Below are 20,858 nucleotides of genomic sequence, written 5' to 3' on the forward strand. Positions count from 1 at the left end.
TGCATTTCTTGTACAAAACACCAAGCAAAATATTTTAATGTTTATACGTTTATTTAAATGTATTTCAAATAAAATTCTGTTTTGAACAGCCATCATAAATTTTCAATCTTTGTCATTGACAACTTTTTTTATATTTCTTCGATATAATTTTAATAATTTTGTGTTTAACATGACATAACGTTAATAAAAGGAACTCTGAATTTAAATTCAAATATCCTGAATATTTAAAATTTTCTTGTTTTTTTTTTTTGCTTGTTTGAACTTTATTAAATGCTCAGCGAGTGGAGTCTTATTAAATATATTTTATCGGATAACAATAATATAAATCTTTTTTTTTATATAATGTAAGTTATAATAATAATATTTTGCTGAGCAGAAACAGAGAGGTTTATTTAATCCGATTAATATAATGCGCTTTTCTTAATATTATTGAATCACTTCCAACTACCCGTACGTAGGTAAGTACACATTACAAGTAGTACATACTTATATAAAGTAAAGTGATGTAAGTGAAAAACTATTGCAGGTGCATTCATATGTATGCCAATATAAATTGAAAGATAATAGAAGCTTGATTAAATATATTTCCTAACAAATTTGATTAAAATGTGTTATAAACATTTTCTTAACTTAATATTTAATTAAGTAACTAAAAAAATATTGCACCATTAAATAGTTAAACACCTACTCCACTTTACCATATTTGTATTTATTTAAATATTTAGTTTGATAAATCTCTTTTGGTTCTAACCCGCTTTTCAATCCAGTCGATTCGAACGACGCCAATTGCATTTCCATTTTAAGTTCGCAGCCTACAATTGACTGCAAGTTAAAAATATGAAGCCAATCTCAATATCTGCTCAATAAATTTTCGATAATTATTGGTCATTTTAAAATTTTCAGCGTAAATTTCGATTTTCAATTGTAAACTTTTTGTTCTGCGATTACATTACACACTATTGGTATGTACAAGTACAATTACTAATACATGTTGTTTTAGTTTTTCAAAGGAAGTCCCGTGTTCCCAAAAACTTGTCACAATTCACAAATGTTGTTTGCCAAAGTCTATACGTAAACAATCCATCAACGCTTTATTTCGAGCGATACATCAATTACATTTGTTTAGTAAATGCAACCAACTGCAAAATCCGCTTTTATCTGTACGCTGAACATTAACGCTAAATTCGTTATCGCCGAATACTTCAATTATTCTCGACTTCGTTTCGCACGCATGCAGAGTGTCAAATTGTCGCAGCTAGCAAAATGTTTTGTTGGTGATGTGCGTGTTCGTATTTATGCTATTTACACAATGCTGGCGTTGTAAAAACCTTTCCGGAGTTAACTCGGAAATTTCGTTTTTGTTCCTGTTTTCGCTTGATATTATCAGATTCTATTCTTACATGTATTTATTCGATGAAGTAGAATATCCAGTAGCCGGCGTTGAACAGCATGAACGCTACCGGGAAGATGATCCGCGAGTATTTGTCGATGACGTTGACGTCTTTGATTTTCGGCATTGACGCCTTCAGCACCGAAGCGCCGCGTTTTATTGCGTGGAGCACTTTGGGCTTGTGAACGGGATTTCCTGAAACATATCGTTCAAATTAAGTGATGAAAACACACTGTATGTTAAAATTGACTTGAAACATTGGCAAACATTCATGTTTAAGTGGTTTTCCCAGTTTTCCGAATACATTCACCCAGAATAATATTCTTTCTCACCTCTGGCGCCGCGATATCTTAGTCCTGGCGCTCGCGGATTGATGCAGTATGCCGTAGAACGCGAGATTCTGAAGCTGGGCGGAAAACGCGTCGGATCGATCTCGCCGCAACCGCCGGCGGCTGCTTTTGTATTGTGTCGGTTGCGTATCGACGCGATGGGGCTGAGCCGTACGTCCTGCAGCTCAATGATGTCTTCGTTACCGCTTCCTCCACCTCCACCACCGCCATTTGCATGCTCGGTGGCGCTGGCGTTCGTATGGCTGGCTGTTTTTATCGTGGTCCCCAGTTTCTTCTCGTCTTCTTTCACCTTTTTGCTTTTTTTCTTTGCGCGAGCTCCCCAGTACGTGTAATTTACGGCGGCGTACTCCAACAACGCGGCAAAGACGAAAACAAAACACATTACCAAGTATATATCGATGGCTTTCACGTAACTGATGCGTGGGAGTGAGCTTCGAACTCCTGTACTTATTGTTGTCATTGTTAAAACCGTCGTAATACCTATTAAAAAATTAGGTTATAGAAATATAGGTTATTAGAGGTTATAACTCAAATTGAGTTGAGGTTATGTTACCTAATGCTACTCTTGCACTTGTCGCTTCGTGATTAATCCAGAATGAAACCCACGATAACATTACAATCAAAATACTAGGGAGATACGTTTGAAAGACAAAATAACCTATGTTCCGCTGCAGTTTAAAAGATAACGAAAGTCTTTGATAGATTCCAGTAGCAAGTCGTTCTTTTCTGTCGTTGGTCTCATAACCAATAATTGTAAACTGCGGCAGCTCGGCTTCTTCTACTCCTCTTACTGGTGTATCCATCCAGTACATTAGAACATCCATAACTGTATAGCCATCTATAAATTACAATTTGAAAGATTAGGTTATGTTTCTATGAGTTAGGTTATGTAATAATCACTTACAGCTTTCTATTTCGACTGTACAATTTTGTGAGTCCAATGGATAATAATGTAGGTCCATCATACAAGCTAAAGTGGTAGTGAATCTCATACCGTACGTAATACCACCTTCGCCGTTTAACCGCACCAATTTATTGCGTTCGGTGACGTCATGCAGAAAACTGTAAACATATTTCGACTAACTATGGATTTTTATGACGATGATGATGATGATGATGGCGCTTGGCGTCGGAAATTGGGTTAAGCATTTGCCCTGCGCGCAGCTTTCAAGGCTTTGAAGTGAGAATCGCTCGCGAAATCTCAGATAAACCCGTTTAGGTGTAAGAAGAAAAAACTGCGCTCATGTTTTTAATCATGTATTTCATCCCGCACGCAAAATTTGTAATGTAGATTGGATTATGGAACAATTGCGCGGGCTGCATTGAAGGAAAAAATAAAAACATAAACCCGTGCGAACGAACCAACCTGCTTTTATCGTTGGCGAAGAACGTGTCCGGCACCCAGATTTTTTCGGCAAAGTCCCCCGATAACGTCAGCACCTCATCCTCGCTGCTGAACGCCAATCGTTCGTCCTTCCAGTATTGATTCAGATACATCGTGATGGTATAATCCTAATACAAACCGAACATGATTAAATTTTAAATTAAAGCAGATGGTTGATGTAAACATGTACATGGCTGACTTAGAACTACCAAAATGGTGTATTGAGGAAAAGAAGAAGCGAATCATTAGTAAAACTTGTCGTGTGCTTGGCTGAACTTCGAGCTGTGCCAATTTCCGATTTTCGTCGACTTGGTTGATTCCGAACACTATTAGGACGCTAAATGCCCGTCAGATATATAAACTGCTCCACTGCGCATTCATTCGATTTTCGCGAACGTCGCGTAAATATAATCAGCTGGCTGGCAGCAACAGAACTACAGAGATAGAAATCTCGTCCGTCTTTGCGACGCTTCCATCGTACTCGGTTGGATAATTGCGCCTTGAAGAGGGTGCGCATAAACAGACTAATTGAAATTCCAACCGCACTTTTTTTTTTTCAATTTTCTGGTTATCAATTAACTGGAATGGAAAATTAACTTTTCTTTCAACTCACCATATTGACTTCTGAAATAGCATCGAAGCTGGCAATTGTTAGATCCATACCAACGTAGAGCGGTTCACCTAAAAGTAATTTATTGTTTTGAAACTGCAGTGAATCTAAAAATAGAAAGCAATTTGCTGCCTGCTGGTAAATTGCATTTAAACTAGATAGTAAATCAAATTTACAAAATTCTAGATTTGACCGTATTGTGTGTGCAAACGTGTTTTCCAAAAAGTACAAAGTAAGGTACTAACAGTTTTAAAGGAAGGAGCGTAAAAAGGGGAGAAGGGGTATAAAGGACAAGCGAATCCAATTATCCCATATCAAGACATGTTGTCGAGTCGTTTCCTCGTCTCCTTCGTGCCTAAGTTGGAATGAGGTAAAACTGGGAAGAAGGTTGTTGCTGCGTAGTGTCTGGTGCAAGACCCTGGCCTCTATTTGAAAACCTAGATACCCAGATTTACGCAAGTAGAGACACTAGACATCCTTTTAGGCGTCTTTTAAAGTTTAACTTTCTCTTGTCCTTGCATACATAACCCCAAAAGAGTAGACACACGTGTCTGCAAAATTAGGTTATGTTGCGGTTCATAATATAATTTTAAAATTGGGTTGCCCGAAAAAATATTTGCAATCCCTTAAATTAAAAGGGATAATTTTATTGTAAAATGTATTTAGAGTTTAAAATATCATTAAAATTATTAACTTAGAGAAGGATAATGTGTTATAATGAGGTTATGTTGGGGTGTTATTCAAAATAGATTAGTTACCTCCAAAATTGGGTCGTAACCGAATGTCGTAACCCTCCAAAAGTTTGGATATCGTTTGGGTGACGTTTTCGAGACGGTCTGAAACCATATTTCTGTGAACACTAATAAACAAATTAAAATTTCCAAAGATTTTTAATAAAAAATACATAAATTTTCTCATAAAATTCAACAGAAAATGTATGAAACTTTTATATGAATCCCCAATTCCTAAACCTTGTTCATCCTTTTCCCTAACACCGCCCACCACCATTAAAACAACGCCCACATTTTCCTAAACCACGCCCACATCATTATTCACCATTACTATAAGGATAATAATCTGTAATTTTACTTTATGTCTTTTTATTGCTTTATGTTTTTACGTCTTCATATCTTCACGTCACGTACTTGTCGTCACGAATACGTGCCATCAAAAAAAAAAACTCTTAGCAACAAATCAGACCTTCATATATGCCCTACTCGTATATAAGAATCTCTTCAACAAATCAGAGAATCCGAAGCATATTGCCGTCGTCGTGTCAATATCGTGGCACTTAACATTGCTTATAAATAAAAGTCGTTTTATCCGATTTTTATGAGACTATGCGCATCAAATCAAGTGCGGAGCGTAAAAAGTTGATATAGGCATCAATGCACTCGGGCTGCATGTACTGAATTATTGAAACATGTGGATAAGTGTGGGATAGTCCCGAAGAGTGAGAAACGATAAGCACACTGACTGGGGCACTGGGGGTAAAAGTGATGCTGGGCGATGTGGAGTGATGAATCGATACGTTCCGACCGCAGCCAAGTCGTCAAACTCATCGAAACCATCACATCATCAATACCATCAAGTTGTTTGCCATTGATGGCATCATTATGATTGATTGCAGTTTTAAAATCAAAACTTAAATATTTTACAGTTTTTAATTAATTTCAGTTAAACTAATCTCCGAGTTTTGAAATAATTGTTTTCTTTTGGGTTTATTTGTACATCCAAAAACGTTACATTGATGGTTTTGATGATCTGACAATGATTTTCTGTTGTTACTCGTCAGGAGAGTTTTCGCTCGGTTTGGTTGACAGAGAAATATACGATCCGTTTATTTCGCTGACAGCAAATTCATTGAGTTTCTCTCATTCTAATTCAGAAGTTTATAACTGTCCTATTTACCAGCATTTCTGACATGTTGTAAAATCAGGCCAATTTGACCTAAATTAATAACTTTCTAACTAACTTACTGACAAATTTACGAGAACTTAGTTGGTTTATTAAATATTATTAAATAACCATTGGCATATCAGAAAAAAAAAAACAATTTTCTGTGCCTTTGCTCATAATTTTAACTTTATATAAAATTATTTCCTTGTTGTACACAAATTCTGAATTATTTTTTAACTGCGTTTGTTCTTTATTTACATTATTTACATGATTAGAACTGAGTGTTTTTATAAAAATAAACAAAAATCCCCCAAAACATGTTTTTATTAAAGTCTGAACTGGTATTCTTAACTGATAATAACTTATTATAATGTTTTGTTATTATTAACTTTTGACCTTGTTAAACTCACCCGTCGGACGGTTGAAGATCTTTGCACACAGCAACCAGAAACAGCCACAGCATCATCTTGCGGTACAAAATCGTCCACCAAACGTGTGAAACCGCGTTGTGTTCCACTAACCCTCAACCACATCGATGGGGCCTCACTCAATCGTCTTCCAAAAACGGTCCTACCCCACAACGGTCTCACGCGACCATCAACTCACGACATACGTCACCTTTGTTGAGTTTATTTACTACCGCCATCACATTATTTATTTATTTACAATACAACAACGTCAATTGGTAGTGCACTAACGCAGGTGATCTAGCATCTAATGTTAGTGGAATACTTCGTTGTAGAGTCTAGAGACGGCGTTGTAACGCGCGTTGGTTAAATTTGCAGCCGTCGCTCGGTGCACAATTTCGCACATTTCGCAGTGCTGCGAAGCGGTGGGATGCTGCGGCCTCGAGAGTGGAGCAAATTTTGCAGCTGATGACAAACGCGCAGACTCGCCGCCAGCAAGATGTGGAGGCGGCTGCGAGAAACGCCAACGAACGCATGCAATTGTATGACTCAGCGACATCTGTCCACATCATTTTAATGTAATTATTTTCAAACAAAAACCATACACGTACCTCTCCCCAGATTGTTATTTTAAATTTTCATTGACACGTCCCCATTGAATAAATAATAATTTTCAGTCTGCAATCAACATTAACTTCACGTTTAAGTTTTTATAATCTTGTGCATGTTCGTTTATCCAGAAAGTTCGAAAAACTTAAAGTTTACAATTGGCGCGGATAAAACTTTTGCCAATAATTTGTCCGTTTGCATGACAGGATCACAATGACCATTGGCCACGTTTTTTAAAACTTTTATTGCCCCCAAACTCATGGAAACATACGAGTATTTTGCATTTTACAAGTTTTGTGTTTGCCAATATTTCCCTGAAATGTTTTATTTTTGTGCAAGTACCCGGCGCCTCCACATAATACTTTCCTATAGTTTCAAAGAAATAAAATGAAACCAGTAAAAGAAACAAATAAAATATTTCTAGTTTTGCGGTGAGGTTCTAGAATGGTTGTATATTCTAGCCGCAAGGTTCAGACTATAATATTCCTTTATTGCGATACTCCAAATAAATATTTACAAACGTAACAATTATATATTACATTTTTACTGAAATATATTTAATAAAAGCTACGCATGTGCCAGCGTAATAGTATTAGTCGCAGGCTGAATGTCTAATGCAATAAGTGTAAGAATGTTGAAGGGTGGCAGCGTGGAAATGCGACTACAAGCTATAAAACCGACCGCTGCCTGTCCCCGAAACGCAAAATTGCGTCGCCGCCTAATTCCCGACTAATTACTTAATTCCATTTATTTGCCATACCACATTTTACACTTACATCCATACACCCATGTCTTCATGCATATGCATGCACCAATAAAAAAATCACCCGTTTTCTACCCTTAATTTTTTTGGAATAAAGTATATTATAACGTGATTATGTAGCTTTGTGACTAATGCACTCCTGGATTTTCTACGTATTTGATGATTTAGCTCCTAATAGAATATTTGCCTGTGCAAACAAGCAAACGCCACTTCGTCACCGCTTTCGAGAATTATCGAAAGAAAATAAAAGCGAATCGGGGGATGTTTAATACACGCGTGCCGCCGGCGATTGAATTGATTATGCGCGAGCATGGCTGGCGAAAGCTCGCCTCCGATAAATATAATTTTGGTCATTTATTCGGCAGCATGTTGCAGTCACAGTGCGAATCAATTTTAACCAGTCACAAATTGTGAAATTAAATTTTGTGTGATTTTCTTTAATTTTTTAAAAATCACGGCGTTTTAATTAATTACCACAAATACCAAGTATGGGTAATTAATTTTTGGGTGATTGATAACATGTTTTACTTAAAATAACACGTATTGATTTATTTTTTATAAATTTTTGAAAAATTACGGAATTTTTAAAATTAAAACATTTTAGATCCACTTCTTGGGTATTGAAAATAATTTTTATTTTTCTACATTAATTTTATTGCAAAAATTCTGCACTTTTAATGAGTAATTTAATAGGTTTGTGTAATAACTACAAATAATTAAGCACTTTTTTGAGAGCAGTTCCCAAAACACAAATTACAAACATTTTTTTAATTTTATTGATTTAATTATAATTTCTACCTCTTCATAATAATTCCTATTATTTGCAGAGCAGATGGTAACCTAGTCCGCGTCGAAGCGACATAACGCAAGCGCGAATCCTTCGCGGAATCGCACATGCGGGTGGCCGGCGTCGTGTTTGAAAGTTTTGCGCTCATCTCGCCCTCGGCGTGCGTTTCCCGAACGCGAAACGTGTGTTTCGCGATACTCGCGCGCATCGCACCATCACACTAGACGAAAACTAATTGCATCTCTCCGAATTTCCATCGTTATTTATTATCCCTATTAATTCAATCCACTATCTACACTACTTGCAGTTTTTTAGCCACAAGTGAAGAAGAACTTGCAGTGATCGGACCAAAACTCTCCCAAAATGTTAAAGTGCAGTGTATTAATCATCAGCGTTATAACTATCCATATGTAAGTATTGTTATACTAAATTTTATGTTGTTTTGTTGATGAAAATGTGTGTGATGGGAAAAAGTATCTGAGTGAAAATTCTTGTTGAAATCCGAATCGTCAAGTGTAATAGTGTCCGGTAAGCCATAAATATCCATTTAGTCGTAGCCGAGTAGTCTGTGCGAAGTCCTTTGGAAAACGAATCCACCTTGAGAGTAGCACCCAGCCACAAAAGAAAAGTAATGCGTGGATAATGCAGTCGTAGACAAGTCGCAAGTCTTAAATTCGTAAATAAGAAAACCACAGAAACAAAGAGTAACAAAGTGCAAACCTCGCAAAGAGTAGTTGAAAAGGGTGCGAAGTTCTTAAGAAATTCAACAAACAATTAACTAACGTCGCAGGAGAAATCCAACCAAAATAATTTATTTAATACTGCAGAAAAATTGAGATTTATAGCGGTAAATATTTCGTTTTCTCGTAAAAATCAAAAAAAATCTGTTTCTGTATAATTTAATGCGCGAATCGAATAGTGAGTGAGTGATGTTAGCTCGACTCGGTGTTATTAATATTATCATACGTGGCTTTCGGATTTCTGTCTTTTCCCGTCAGCTCTGCCGTCAAGTGCTTTGTTTTCGAGGCGCGCGCGGGTTGAATACTACACATTACACATGCAACTGACATGCCGTCGACGACCGACAAGCATGAAAAAGTAACAGCAACCTTTTTCATACGCATCGATTTGAGCAATATTTATCTAGGGAGGACTGCTGAACGATGGCCAAAAATATCGAGCAATAGACCAATATTTACTTAATAATGTGACAAGATGTCATCTCCTCTCGCAAATCATTAGATATAAAAACGAAATGTTGGTAATTTTTGTCGTGCTGTAACTTTGCTATTAATAAAATCGTTCGGTATTGATTAAAATAGTATTAGAAAGGATGTTTATGGTTGGGTAAACATGCTGGAAGGAAATGTTTTCATATGATTGGAGGAAAATTGAATAAAAATTGTCAATAAGTCAGAAACCAATAAATGTTAAAATCTGATAAAAATCTGATAAAAGAGTTTAAAATATAAAGTTTAAAACTTAAATATCATTTTAGATAATTGGTTATATCATTTTTTAAAAAGAATTATAACAAATTAAAAAATTATGTTTTTTTAAACATAAAAATGAATTAACTCGAGAACGGTTGGACCAATTTAACTCATTTTGATTTTAAAATATTTGTTTAAGTCCACGGAAAGTTGAAAATGTGAGAAAATAAAAACAATAATTTTATTTCCCTCATAAACTGATCATATTTGTTAAAAAATGAAACCGAAAAAAATCGCCAAAATTTAAATTTACTTCTTTAAATGAGTTGGAAACAAGACCACTTAGTCTCGTCTCGTCGACGAAACTCTCCACCAAACTGCCGTCACAGCCACCACGTGTACTCTGATGAAACCATGGTAAACTTGTGGTTGTGGTCGTGTGGTAGATATGCGTGTGTGCGTTAAAGTCTATCAGTTTGAAAATTGATTTTCTCAAGTGTTTAGAGCAAGCTTTTAAACGAGCACAAAACAAACGCGGATTCAGCTGAAATCGCAAACGAGTGTCTCGTCGTCGCCGCCATCTTCACGGTCTCGCGGTTGATGGGATGTGTGCTGCTTCAACTAATATCACTCACACGGCCAAGAATAGACAAGCAGCAATTCGGAATTCCGGCGCGCCTTCGAGCGAAATCAAAGATTACCAGCTGGAAAACCTCTACGTTAAATAGAAAAACCGTTAAACAAGCAACCGGCGCTGCAGGAGTTAATTTGTTCGTGAAGCAATTTAGAAAATGACGATTTTCTGACTTCTGTTTACTTGTTGGTTGATGAAGAAGAGGGTCATTCGGTCATCGTTACTCAAACATTAATTAGCATTTTATCTGCATTGTCAGTGTCGCTGTCTTGAAGATTTATACACTCGCGATGGGAGATGCCCACACGGATATAAGGACCTATCAGTAATTAATTATTAGTTAAACAATGGCCCCATTTTGGATCTTACACCCTATGTGCTTACAAGTCCTTATAATCTTACATTTTGGGGCGTAGTTGGTTTAATCCTTCGGTGGAGCATTCATCATGTCCCACTAGTTAGTTACAACAGAAAGGACGCAGATTATGAAGCGTTGGAATATTTTTTCCTAATTTTTGTAATAAATAATATCTAACGTTGTAATCCGAGATGAAAAGTAACCGATGTCGGTTAATCCTTGCTTTGCGGTTGTCCTTACTCGGGGAGAGTTCATCATCCTTTGTATTCTTTGCGATTCAAAATCGCTTCATAACTTTTTCTACGGACAAACACCGCATTTGTTTATTCTGTCCTTTATCTTTTGTCCTTTTAGGTGGTTAATGTGGTTTTGCTTTGTATATAACGTAGAATTTTTTGTAAATTTTTCTTTAAATATAAAAGACTGATGTAATTTGATGTTTATATCACAATTTAATCAAGGGTTTGGTTCTCGGAGTCTTCGATTTCGCTCCTGAAGAGTTTGGGCGATGCGAATTTAAAGCAGCACGTCGTGATCGGCCATAACTTGTCGTCGATCGTTTTGGATTTTTCACATCGGACACGGTACACGCGTTACGCGCGTCCGCCAAAGGTGCACGTCGATGATAACAGCACGTTCGATAAGAACGCTAATGATATGGAAGGACGACGAAAACGATCCGCAAACGCACATTTCAGCAAGAACATCACCACGCTGCTGGAAAACCTCCTCAAGAACTATGAAAGCTCACAATTACCATCACATGGACAAGGTATGAGTAAAACAAGAAAAAGTTTTTGTGAAAAAATAGTTTCGGATGTTTAAATTTTAATATTTTAATCCCGGTAAATTCTGCGCTAGATTTTCGAATATGTGTGGAATGACACGCTTTAAACTCACTGGTGTAGTGTCCCGCACCCGGGTGTTTAACCCTCTGCGTTTGCATGCTAGCTATTTTGACCCACCATTACACGAATGCAGGTAATGTAACTATGAGGTTACAAAAGATCAAAGGGCGCAACGGTACGGATTTGCTGGCAGCCGGCCACGGTGTGTGTTCGGGCATTCTTAACGAGCGTGCCTTTTTATTACGTCATTCATTTCATTACAAACCACGACGTGGTAACTTCATATACTTCTTTGACTTCATGAACAACAAAAAAATAGCTTCTGGTCTACATCAGTGTTGTTTATAATACAAATATTTAAAGTTAAAACTTATTTCTTAAAAGTTAAAAATTTTAAAAACAAAATTTGGTTAAATCTGGTCCAGGATAACGGAAACCGTCAACATCGATTAGATTATTTTTTATAAGCTAAAGGAATTAATGGAAAATCTGCCACATGCAATTAAACTCATTGTATTTTATCTAAAATCTCGGTACCAATACCTTTTCATCTAGAAACATCAATTATTTCTAATAATTGAAATTAAACGTTGTGCATATCATAAAATCATCCTTATATGATTAGAATGTGATGCGATTAAGGGCGGGATGTGGCTATTATGCAAGCGATGTGAGTTTGTGAGATGGATTTAATTAAATATTAATTTTTCGTTATCCGTTGATCGCGTCAGTGTCCTGCCGAATATCCGCATTAGCGCGTTACGTCAGGGGTTTGTCCGAAAGCGAGATTAGATTCGTTCCAGGCAGCATCCTGGTGCCTGGAACTTGAAGTTGTTCCGATTCGTTTATTCATGAATTGTTCTGCATAATATAATGAATAATGAGATTAAAGCGAATAACGAAAGATTATGCAACTTTTTTTTTCATAAATTGAAAAACAACGCTTTAATTTCTTTCAAGTTTTTAAGAAAACATTTCAAAAACCATACCTTATATGCTCATGAAATAATTATTTTAAATAATAATTATGTTAGACTATTATTCTTCCAGAAAAAATAAGTACCTATTCAATTTAAGTTTTCAGTATTTTAAAAATTCGTTGTTACTTGTGATTCACCGTGCATAAATTATACTGAAATTGTTTGTTTCAAAGAATTCACTTTTGAGAAATCTAATTCATCATGTAATTGTGCTAATTTCAGACAAACCCACCGTTGTGAAGACGAACATTTTAATCCGTAGCATGGGGCCCGTCTCGGAGTTGGATATGGTGAGTTTGCGAGTTGGTTAATTTGGTAATAAATCTTTTTAAATTGGTATCAAATTTCCGCGTACATCAAATCATCATTTCTTGCAATTAGGTCATAGGTTTATACGCATAAAATATAATATATGCAGCCATTATAGCATAAACTAACATAACCAAAATTACAATTTCATAACCTTATATGAGGCAATTAAATTCACAATCTGTTATAAAAAGAAAATTTGGTTATAAGTAGAATATTGTACAATGAATGCAATTTCCTATGATAATATCCTTAATGAAACTATTATCTGAGATAGTTCAATATGAAACTTCGTTTACTTTCTCGCTGATAGTTCCGATTGTTTTATTATGAAAATACAAATTGTATGCGTCTGCGACAGGAATACTCGATGGACTGCTATTTTCGTCAGTATTGGCGCGACCGGCGATTGTCTTTTCTCGGCCCCATCAAGTCGCTGTCGCTTTCCATCAAGATGCTGGAACGCATCTGGCGGCCGGACACCTACTTCTACAACGGCAAAAACTCTTACGTGCACACCATCACCGTGCCCAACAAACTGCTCCGCATTAGTCAAGATGGCGACATTCTGTATTCCATGCGGTAAGAATATTGCTAACCATCAATTATATCAAAGTACCTTTGATGAAAATTTCAATCTCACAAACGCGGTGCGTTATTAATAATAATCTCAAATTAAAAATGTCCACTTGGTTGAAAGCAAAAGGGTTGTTATTAATGTGTGCTCATTAATATGCCGCGCCTGCAATTTTCATCGTCCGCAGGCTGACGATTAAGGCGAAATGCCCGATGGAGTTGCGCTCGTTTCCCATGGACCGACAATCTTGCCCGCTCATCCTTGGCAGCTGTGAGTAAACCGAATTAAATTTTTATTATCCTCAATTAACTTAATAAAATTAACACACTCACGAAAACACGCATGAAGAGGTGCAGTGAGGTCATGTCATGGTAACAAAATGGCAACTTTCGACATTTAGTTATATTAGTATTAAACTATAATCAAATTCTCAGAATTCACAAAAATTTAATTTTTACTTCTAGTAAATGACATTTCCATAATTCACTTGTGAATTATACAATTATATCTTTTATAGATGCATACACTTCCAACGAATTGGTTTATCAGTGGTTGGACGACGCCAGCGTGAGTTTCATTCCCGGAATGACTCTATCCCAGTTTGATCTGATGAGCTTTCCGTACAGGAATTTCACGTTTCGCCGGCGCGAAGGTAAACCGGAAGTAATGTCATTATCGCCTTTTCCACTTGTGAAAATCCACGCTCAACGTTTTTACCAGCTAATCTAGTTTCAAAAATTAGTCAAACGTGCATAATGCTTTTTATGACATTATGTTTGTTTAATTTGTAATTTCTAGGTGAATTTTCCGTCCTGCAAGTATCTTTCAATTTGCAACGACATACCGGATACTTCCTCATACAAGTATATGTCCCTTGCATACTGATCGTGGTCCTTTCTTGGGTGTCATTTTGGATTCATCGCGAGGCAACTAGTGATCGCGTCGGACTGGGAATAACAACCGTGCTAACATTATCTACGATAAGTTTGGATTCACGTACGGACCTGCCTAAAGTGCGTTATGCTACCGCGTTGGACTGGTTTCTGTTATCTTGCTTTTTCTATTGCATTGCCACTTTACTGGAATTTGCTGGAGTGCATTACTTTACTAAAGTCGGCAGTGGGGAGATCCCAGTTGACGAAGATGAGTGGGTCGATTGTATGGACCAACATGACGAAATCGTCGTAAGAAACCCCATGGATTTAGTGGATAATACTGTTATGGGAAACGGAAATGGCAATACTCATACTCGACGCAGGAGTTCTTTGATATGTCCTATTTATAATGTAAGTATTGCTTTACTTACTATATAATTAATTCAAGACAAATATGTTATTTTTACAGAACCCCGGATTAAATGTAGGCCTTCATTATGACCGAAGAACATCACTGACCAATAATACACCACCGCCATCTGTTCGTCTAACAATGGAGCGCCAAACTCAGACAGAATATCGGCTACCAAAATGGCGTCAGTTTTGGAAGTGTTTGATAGGTGATGATAAATTCCGTAAACAAAGACAAAGAGAAGCCGCTGGAAGTGGTGGAAGTGATCATGGCGCAAGACACATTAATAGTGTGTCATACATTGACCAAGCAGCAAGAGTAATGTTTCCGTTGTCGTTCACCATCTTGAATGTTATTTACTGGCTGATTTACTATACATATCAGGAGGACTTTAAGTGGGGTGATACGCCATTGCATTCTTTAAGCCATTAAACGCATTTTTCGTTTTCTTTTGGCGTAATAATTCAGTTTAAACGTAAAATTCATTCATATAATTGTGAATGTATTTATTATTCATCAACTCGGTGTAACCTTTAAATATTTTGTCTGAAATAGCTTTTGCTGCTACTGTAATCGTAGTTATTATGTGAAAATGCTTATCAATGGCCTAAAATAAATCAATAATCACATAGACATTTATTTTCCATCAAATCCTCATTATTTTAAACATTGATTATTACATTTAAGAACACGTCATGTCTAATACAGTTATCAACAGGTTGTTGTACTGGGGTTTCCGAATTTTCCTCTTACTGATACAACCAGGGAAATCTGCAGGCGAAAAGCCGAACTAGATTTTCCTCCCACGCAAAATTTTCTTTTCACATAAAGGTTTCTGCATTTTTCTTTCGTAAGAAAATCGATAAGCCGTATAGTATATAAAATTCAACTTGTCATTATTGTAATTATCTACTATGCACTACTCTACTTTTTACTCTATTGTTCTAAACTAGTTCTTTTCAGGATATTTGTAACTACCGTTGATGTGTTTTTTAATGTACCAATTATCTCCGTATATTTTTCCTTACAAACATTATACAATATTCATTTGTTTTTCTTTTTCAGTTGTAATTTTTACAGTGTATTAAATAAACGCTAAGCATCCTTTGACAATGTTACGTTAAAACTGGTTTTGTGTTAATATTAACAACATTTAGTTACTGCTTGTATTGTTTTAAGTTGCTGATGGAGTTGTTTGGAGAGCGTATTATTCACATCAGGCTAGAAACTGCTAGAAAATTATCTCTGTCAGTAATTTACATTTTACACATTGTTGCTTATCTCGAAGAAGAGTAGTATAAAATAGCCCTTATCATTTAAATACTATGAGTAATGAAAATAAAGTACATTTATCTAAAATATACGTCATTACATGAAGAAACTAGGAAGTTGTTGGCTTATATACAATTTTCTTTTCATTTTGATTAATTTAAAATTAAATTCTTGAATTTTTTTACAGAAAGCAAACCAAGTATTCGCCAAATATTTCTTTACGTCTAAGGCATGTTGGTCCAATATTTTAAGAGGTTCGTTTTCATTTTTTTTTACAAGAGAATAGTTTTCTGGTATTCTGTCAATTTTTGTTCTATAAGGCAACAAGCAGACTCGACGCAGAAATGGAGTCATTCAATCGTCCCAGTTCGGCGTCGTCGCCGCCCTTTGTCATTCGTCCCAGAGACAAATCTGCTTCTGGGGCACGTAGTATGAGAACAGGTGGCACTTGCGACATGTCTTGATGCCGCAGCGGTACGTCATCGCCGTGTTCTTGCTCTCACCCTTTCCTTTGCAGTATTTCAGACCGCAAGGATACCAACCGATGCAGAGCTCAAGGTGACATTGGCATGGCGACCATACCTTCTTCACCAGTGAGCAGCTGTCGATGTCGTTGGTGTGTGCATCAGCAGTATGCACCTCGTTTGCCAGACGGGGATCAGCCACCGTTGGGAAACGTTTTAAAACTTGAAGGTATGTTGCTTCAGGTATGCCTAAAACAACAAACAGAAACGATGATAGGGTGAGGTTTTTAAACCTTTTTCCTATTTTCACTATAACTATGCAGAAAATAAGAAGTAAAAAGTGTAACTTGCAAGATATAACTCAAAAGGTATTTAGCAGTCGGGATAAGCAGCGTAGACCCAGGACAAGACGTAATCTTCGACGGCATCGCGCATTAAGAATCGCCTTATCTTATAGCATTTTCCTCACAAAGCTTGGCATTTTCCGGAACCGTAGAAAAACAAGCAGAACGCGCCGAGATAAGTTCTTAATTTCGCTTCAAAGCAAAGTTTTATATCACCGCATAAAAAGCATGTCCGCTTCGTGCTTGCAAATTCAAAATTACGAATTTGACACAATCTACATACTACATTAGGCCTCAAACGAATACCCACCGAATTCGCAACGATTTCTTTCTTTTTTCAGTAAGCCACGAACGTAGTTTATTTGCCAAAGGCAGAAAACTAATCAACTAAGTCAACAACATCCGGCGCTTGATTGTCACGTCGCTGAGGGGAGAACAGATGATAAAGAATACAAACAAAAGAAGAAAAATACGAAAATAAAAATACACGACAGAATCAAATGAAAAAAAAAATTGAAATGAAATGAAACGCAATGAGCGATGAGGAGCAACAGTGCGTCCCATTGTCCCGGATGTTTTCGCTGGGCTGAAAATAAATAACAAAAATAACCGCCACGGTAAAATGTTAGCGCAAGCGAAACGAATGCATATTGTGCTGGCCGAGAGCATTGTGCAGCGTAATTTCGAATGAATTAAATTGCGCTCGAACGCACGCCGAACGCGGAATGCGGAATGCAATGTCGAATCGTCCGAGACGAGATAACCCACATTAAACCGTTACCGTTTGCAACACGAAATTGGAGAATTTAAGAAAACGAGAAGCAACTTAAATAAATTATCAGTTTAAATGGTTTAATTTTGCACAAAATGCCAACAAAAATTTCCATTACTATTGTACCAATAATCCGCCAATCATTATCTCCACAACCATCCTCTTACGAATCAGAGGAATATCTGCATGTGTGAAGGTAAACGGTGCTTGGCGACTTAAAAACTCGGCGATTGCACAGACAAAAACGCCACAATCACCCGCATGCTTATGCTGGGGTACACCACGTGCAGATTCCAACTTCCAATTATCCACATCCAGAACACTGCCTTGTTTATCCTCATACTCTACGTATAGATACTTCATGATAATATTTAGACAATTATTCACGCTCTTAGGACCACTATCATAATAAACGACTTTCTGTTCCGCCATATTGATGCAAATTAAACACCAATGCAACCCGATATGCATCGGTATAAAAATCAGCTCATGATGAAAAATATTCACTGTCTTAGTCCACTTTTTAGTTGAAAACGGCCCATCCTTCACTAATTTCGGATAAAACGACGAATCAAAACAATATACATCCGGGAAATTATTCAATGCATTACGACTACGCTCGATGATCATCTTCATGTAAAAGTTGATTATCTCGTTGTTCAACCAATTATTACCATGCAGCGTTAACATATCCCTGCGTATGATGGTCAGCTCGAATTTGCAAGCAAGTATCGTCGTGAGGCTGCGGCTCTCATCCAGGGAGTATGCCACGATAGCTTCCTGTTTTGCGTTGAGTGGACACAGTGAGTATTCAAGCTGGGCGCTTGTCGAGGCATCTCGAAAACTGTTGATTATCTCCGACGATTGCACGGTTAATCGTTGTCTTTTTTGTATGGGAAATGGCAACGCGTGAGCTCGCTCTTGACCTAGTCTCTGAATGAGTTCGAGGTCTTGTTCCCGGCGCTCACATTCAAGGACATGTTCCTTTACGATTTGATTCGCGAGTGGGGATAGGATTAAAACGGTTAATTTCGTAAAAATACTGCAGAGCTGACCCATTTTTACGTGAAATTTTGACACTGTCACTGTATCATTTTCATTGGCATCTTGTAATTGTCATTATTAATATTTTTGTTGAATGTGAAAATTTCTGTTAAAACAATGGCTTTTATCTCAACCTACCAAGCAGATTACAGGAAGAAAACATTCATAAAATCAACTCTAGCGAAGGAAAACCTTGACGAGTATAAGATATTACCGGAAGGTGCAGTTTGGTTAGATACAAAGATTAATGTTAAAGATGTCGGGTTAGAGCTATCTATTCAAAAAATCAAAGAGATGTACAGGAAACGAATGAAGTCAGTTTATCGCACTGATTATGATGGACAAACTTCGTTTGAGGCAGATCCTGCCGATGGAGAATCAAAAGAAGAAGTTGGTGATCATATGTTGGTAACGTGTAAGAAATTGAAGTTGAGCAAAGAGAAAGATCCTGTGTTGCCACCGCTAATTGGAGCTAGAAAGCTCTTCGGATATATGAATCCGAAATATTTCCATACGAATTTGACAGAGTATGAAGAGGAGCATGGAGTGAATGCTTGTAATTGGATGTTTGGTAAGGATTTGAAAGGAAATCGGGGGTTTTTGGATAAAGACAGGAAGAAAATTCAGGACAGAATTGAACAAGAACAAGAACAAGAAGTTTTTAATAATGAAGATACTAATTTGGGGAAAAAGAAGAAGAAAAATTTTAAATGTTGTAAATGCTCAAGTCAATAAAACATTTTAAAACATTTTTAAATAAAAAAAAATATTTCTTGCAATTTCTTCATATTTTCTCCCCTTGTGAGATTTCCTAAGACTACTACAAATATTTCAAAACCAAAATTTGCTAAATAGCCCTCACCGTTCTCGAGATGAACGTAAATTAATTTTTTACTAATGAATATTGAAGTACTCAGTACTTGTCAGTGATAGCGTTAATGGTCTCACCCTGTATGCGTCCGAACACCAACATATCCCAGGTAGCTACTCTAGTGTAGTTGTTAGTAGAGGATAGTTGAGGTTAGCAACACCCGATTTGCATACAAATTGCTTTCGAGCAGCCACTCGACCGCACGGATTAATTAAAATGAACTAATATCGCATGCTGAGATTTAACGGCAATGACGGTCCAGCAAACACACATCTCCTTGAGAGTTTGCACAATTAGAGCCAAACTGCGACCAATTATCACGAGTGATCTCGGCGATCTCCGACAACAAATTTTACGAGCACATTTGCATTAAGCGTCACTCGGAATTGAATTAAAATAATTACACTCATAAAAAATATGTAAATTCGAAGCGTTTGGCAAACGAGTTGAAAGTTGAAAGTCAACTTGCAAGCTGCTTGGGAAATGAAATCCGCTTATGTTTAATATTCTGCCGTTCAAAGCAATTTACAATTTCAAACGTGAGTTGCAAATGATCAAAAGATTTTGTGCTATTATAAGCTGCGCATTCAAACTGCGTCGAAACAATAGTAAAGTTTTTATGTTTCAATACTTGAAATATATTTTAAATCTCATTTAATGAGTACCAATCTTTTACTGGGTAAAAAATATCAACGATAGATGGCGCCCCATGCGGGTAAAAATAAAGATGCTACGCCACTGTATAAAATGTTGTTTTATTTAGACCGTTGCTCTGCACATAGTATTTTAATTAAAACTGAGTTAACTTGAAAGTACGAAAATAAATTCGAAGCATCCTTTTTGTAATTACGTAATCACCATTGTGAGATTTTAAGGATTTGAAGAGATTTGAAAATATTAAACATATAAATTTCCGCAGCATCGCGAGCAAACGAGAAAATGATATTGCCCGTTTCGTGCCATAAACGCTAAACGCAAATAAGTAAAAACCAAAGGACTGCACAGGAGTGCGAGAAACGGTGTCAGTTTTATTTTGTAACATCTGTTCGTTTTCGGGCAGAAAATTAATAAATTTCAAACAGCAACATTATATACTAAAGAGGGTGAATTGAGACACAGGGGGAAAAATTAACTGCGCAAGCTGGCGTCACGTGGTGGCGACTTTTATACAAAAACGAAATATGTTTCCTAAAATCCCTAGAAAAATAAAGTAAAGTAAATAAAGACTCATTATAACGCTGCGTGAAATTTTACCTCAAAAACTTTTGAAATCATAGATTATACAATTCGCAGTAATGCAAAACATTGATTTTCTACCCCACGTGGCCTTGGAAATTGTCTGAAGAAAACATCCAGCAACACCGAAAATGATGGGCGTAAATCGACATTATAACTCATCATTATAAACGAACAACATTATGAACTCGGAACGACTGCATTAAGCACATGCCTAACACGAAGACCGA

The 20,858-nt window shown here is 36.7% G+C and overlaps 4 protein-coding genes across 6 annotated transcripts in view; 1 reads left to right on the forward strand and 3 right to left on the reverse strand.

Annotated features, from left to right (window-relative positions):
• Positions 1 to 32: 32 nt before the first annotated feature.
• Positions 33 to 6,520, reverse strand: Lcch3 (Ligand-gated chloride channel homolog 3). Of its 3 annotated transcripts, none has more exons than XM_065301903.1 (8): positions 6,044 to 6,520; positions 4,493 to 4,584; positions 3,738 to 3,805; positions 3,107 to 3,252; positions 2,645 to 2,802; positions 2,294 to 2,578; positions 1,723 to 2,220; positions 33 to 1,585 (listed from the first exon to the last, which is right to left on the reverse strand). In XM_065301903.1, the coding sequence occupies exons 1-8, from the start codon at positions 6,097 to 6,099 to the stop codon at positions 1,407 to 1,409; spliced, it is 1,482 nt and encodes a 493-aa protein (XP_065157975.1). In that variant the 5' UTR covers positions 6,100 to 6,520; the 3' UTR covers positions 33 to 1,406. The 3 variants fall into 3 exon arrangements, with proteins under 3 accessions (XP_065157975.1, XP_065157974.1, XP_065157976.1); XM_065301902.1 differs by having other exon boundaries at positions 4,493 to 4,593; positions 6,044 to 6,519; XM_065301904.1 differs by having other exon boundaries at positions 4,493 to 4,570; positions 6,044 to 6,092.
• Positions 6,521 to 8,348: 1,828 nt separating this feature from the next.
• LOC135791508 (gamma-aminobutyric acid receptor subunit alpha-6) lies at positions 8,349 to 15,150 on the forward strand. The gene is made up of 8 exons (XM_065301900.1): positions 8,349 to 8,609; positions 11,086 to 11,396; positions 12,675 to 12,742; positions 13,123 to 13,343; positions 13,526 to 13,608; positions 13,856 to 13,990; positions 14,137 to 14,624; positions 14,683 to 15,150. The coding sequence occupies exons 1-8, from the start codon at positions 8,563 to 8,565 to the stop codon at positions 15,055 to 15,057; spliced, it is 1,728 nt and encodes a 575-aa protein (XP_065157972.1). The 5' UTR covers positions 8,349 to 8,562; the 3' UTR covers positions 15,058 to 15,150.
• Positions 15,151 to 15,238: 88 nt separating this feature from the next.
• Positions 15,239 to 20,858, reverse strand: part of oaf (out at first) — a 73,663-nt gene continuing 68,043 nt past the window's right edge. Inside the window, exon 4 of the mRNA XM_065301908.1 lies at positions 15,239 to 16,610. Coding sequence (XP_065157980.1) covers positions 16,288 to 16,610 — 323 coding nt within the window. The 3' untranslated portion in view covers positions 15,239 to 16,287. The remainder of the gene's footprint in view (positions 16,611 to 20,858) is intronic.
• On the reverse strand, positions 17,541 to 19,292 carry LOC135791512 (sentrin-specific protease 1-like). Its single transcript, XM_065301905.1, has one exon. The coding sequence runs from the start codon at positions 18,534 to 18,536 to the stop codon at positions 17,595 to 17,597; it is 942 nt and encodes a 313-aa protein (XP_065157977.1). The 5' UTR covers positions 18,537 to 19,292; the 3' UTR covers positions 17,541 to 17,594.

This window comes from Atheta coriaria, unplaced genomic scaffold (assembly GCF_025399875.1).
Source record: "Atheta coriaria isolate IRGN ID8LTWV9N9 unplaced genomic scaffold, Caltech_Dcor_3.1 hic_scaffold_5_pilon, whole genome shotgun sequence".
NCBI classification, from domain to species: domain Eukaryota; kingdom Metazoa; phylum Arthropoda; class Insecta; order Coleoptera; family Staphylinidae; genus Dalotia; species Dalotia coriaria.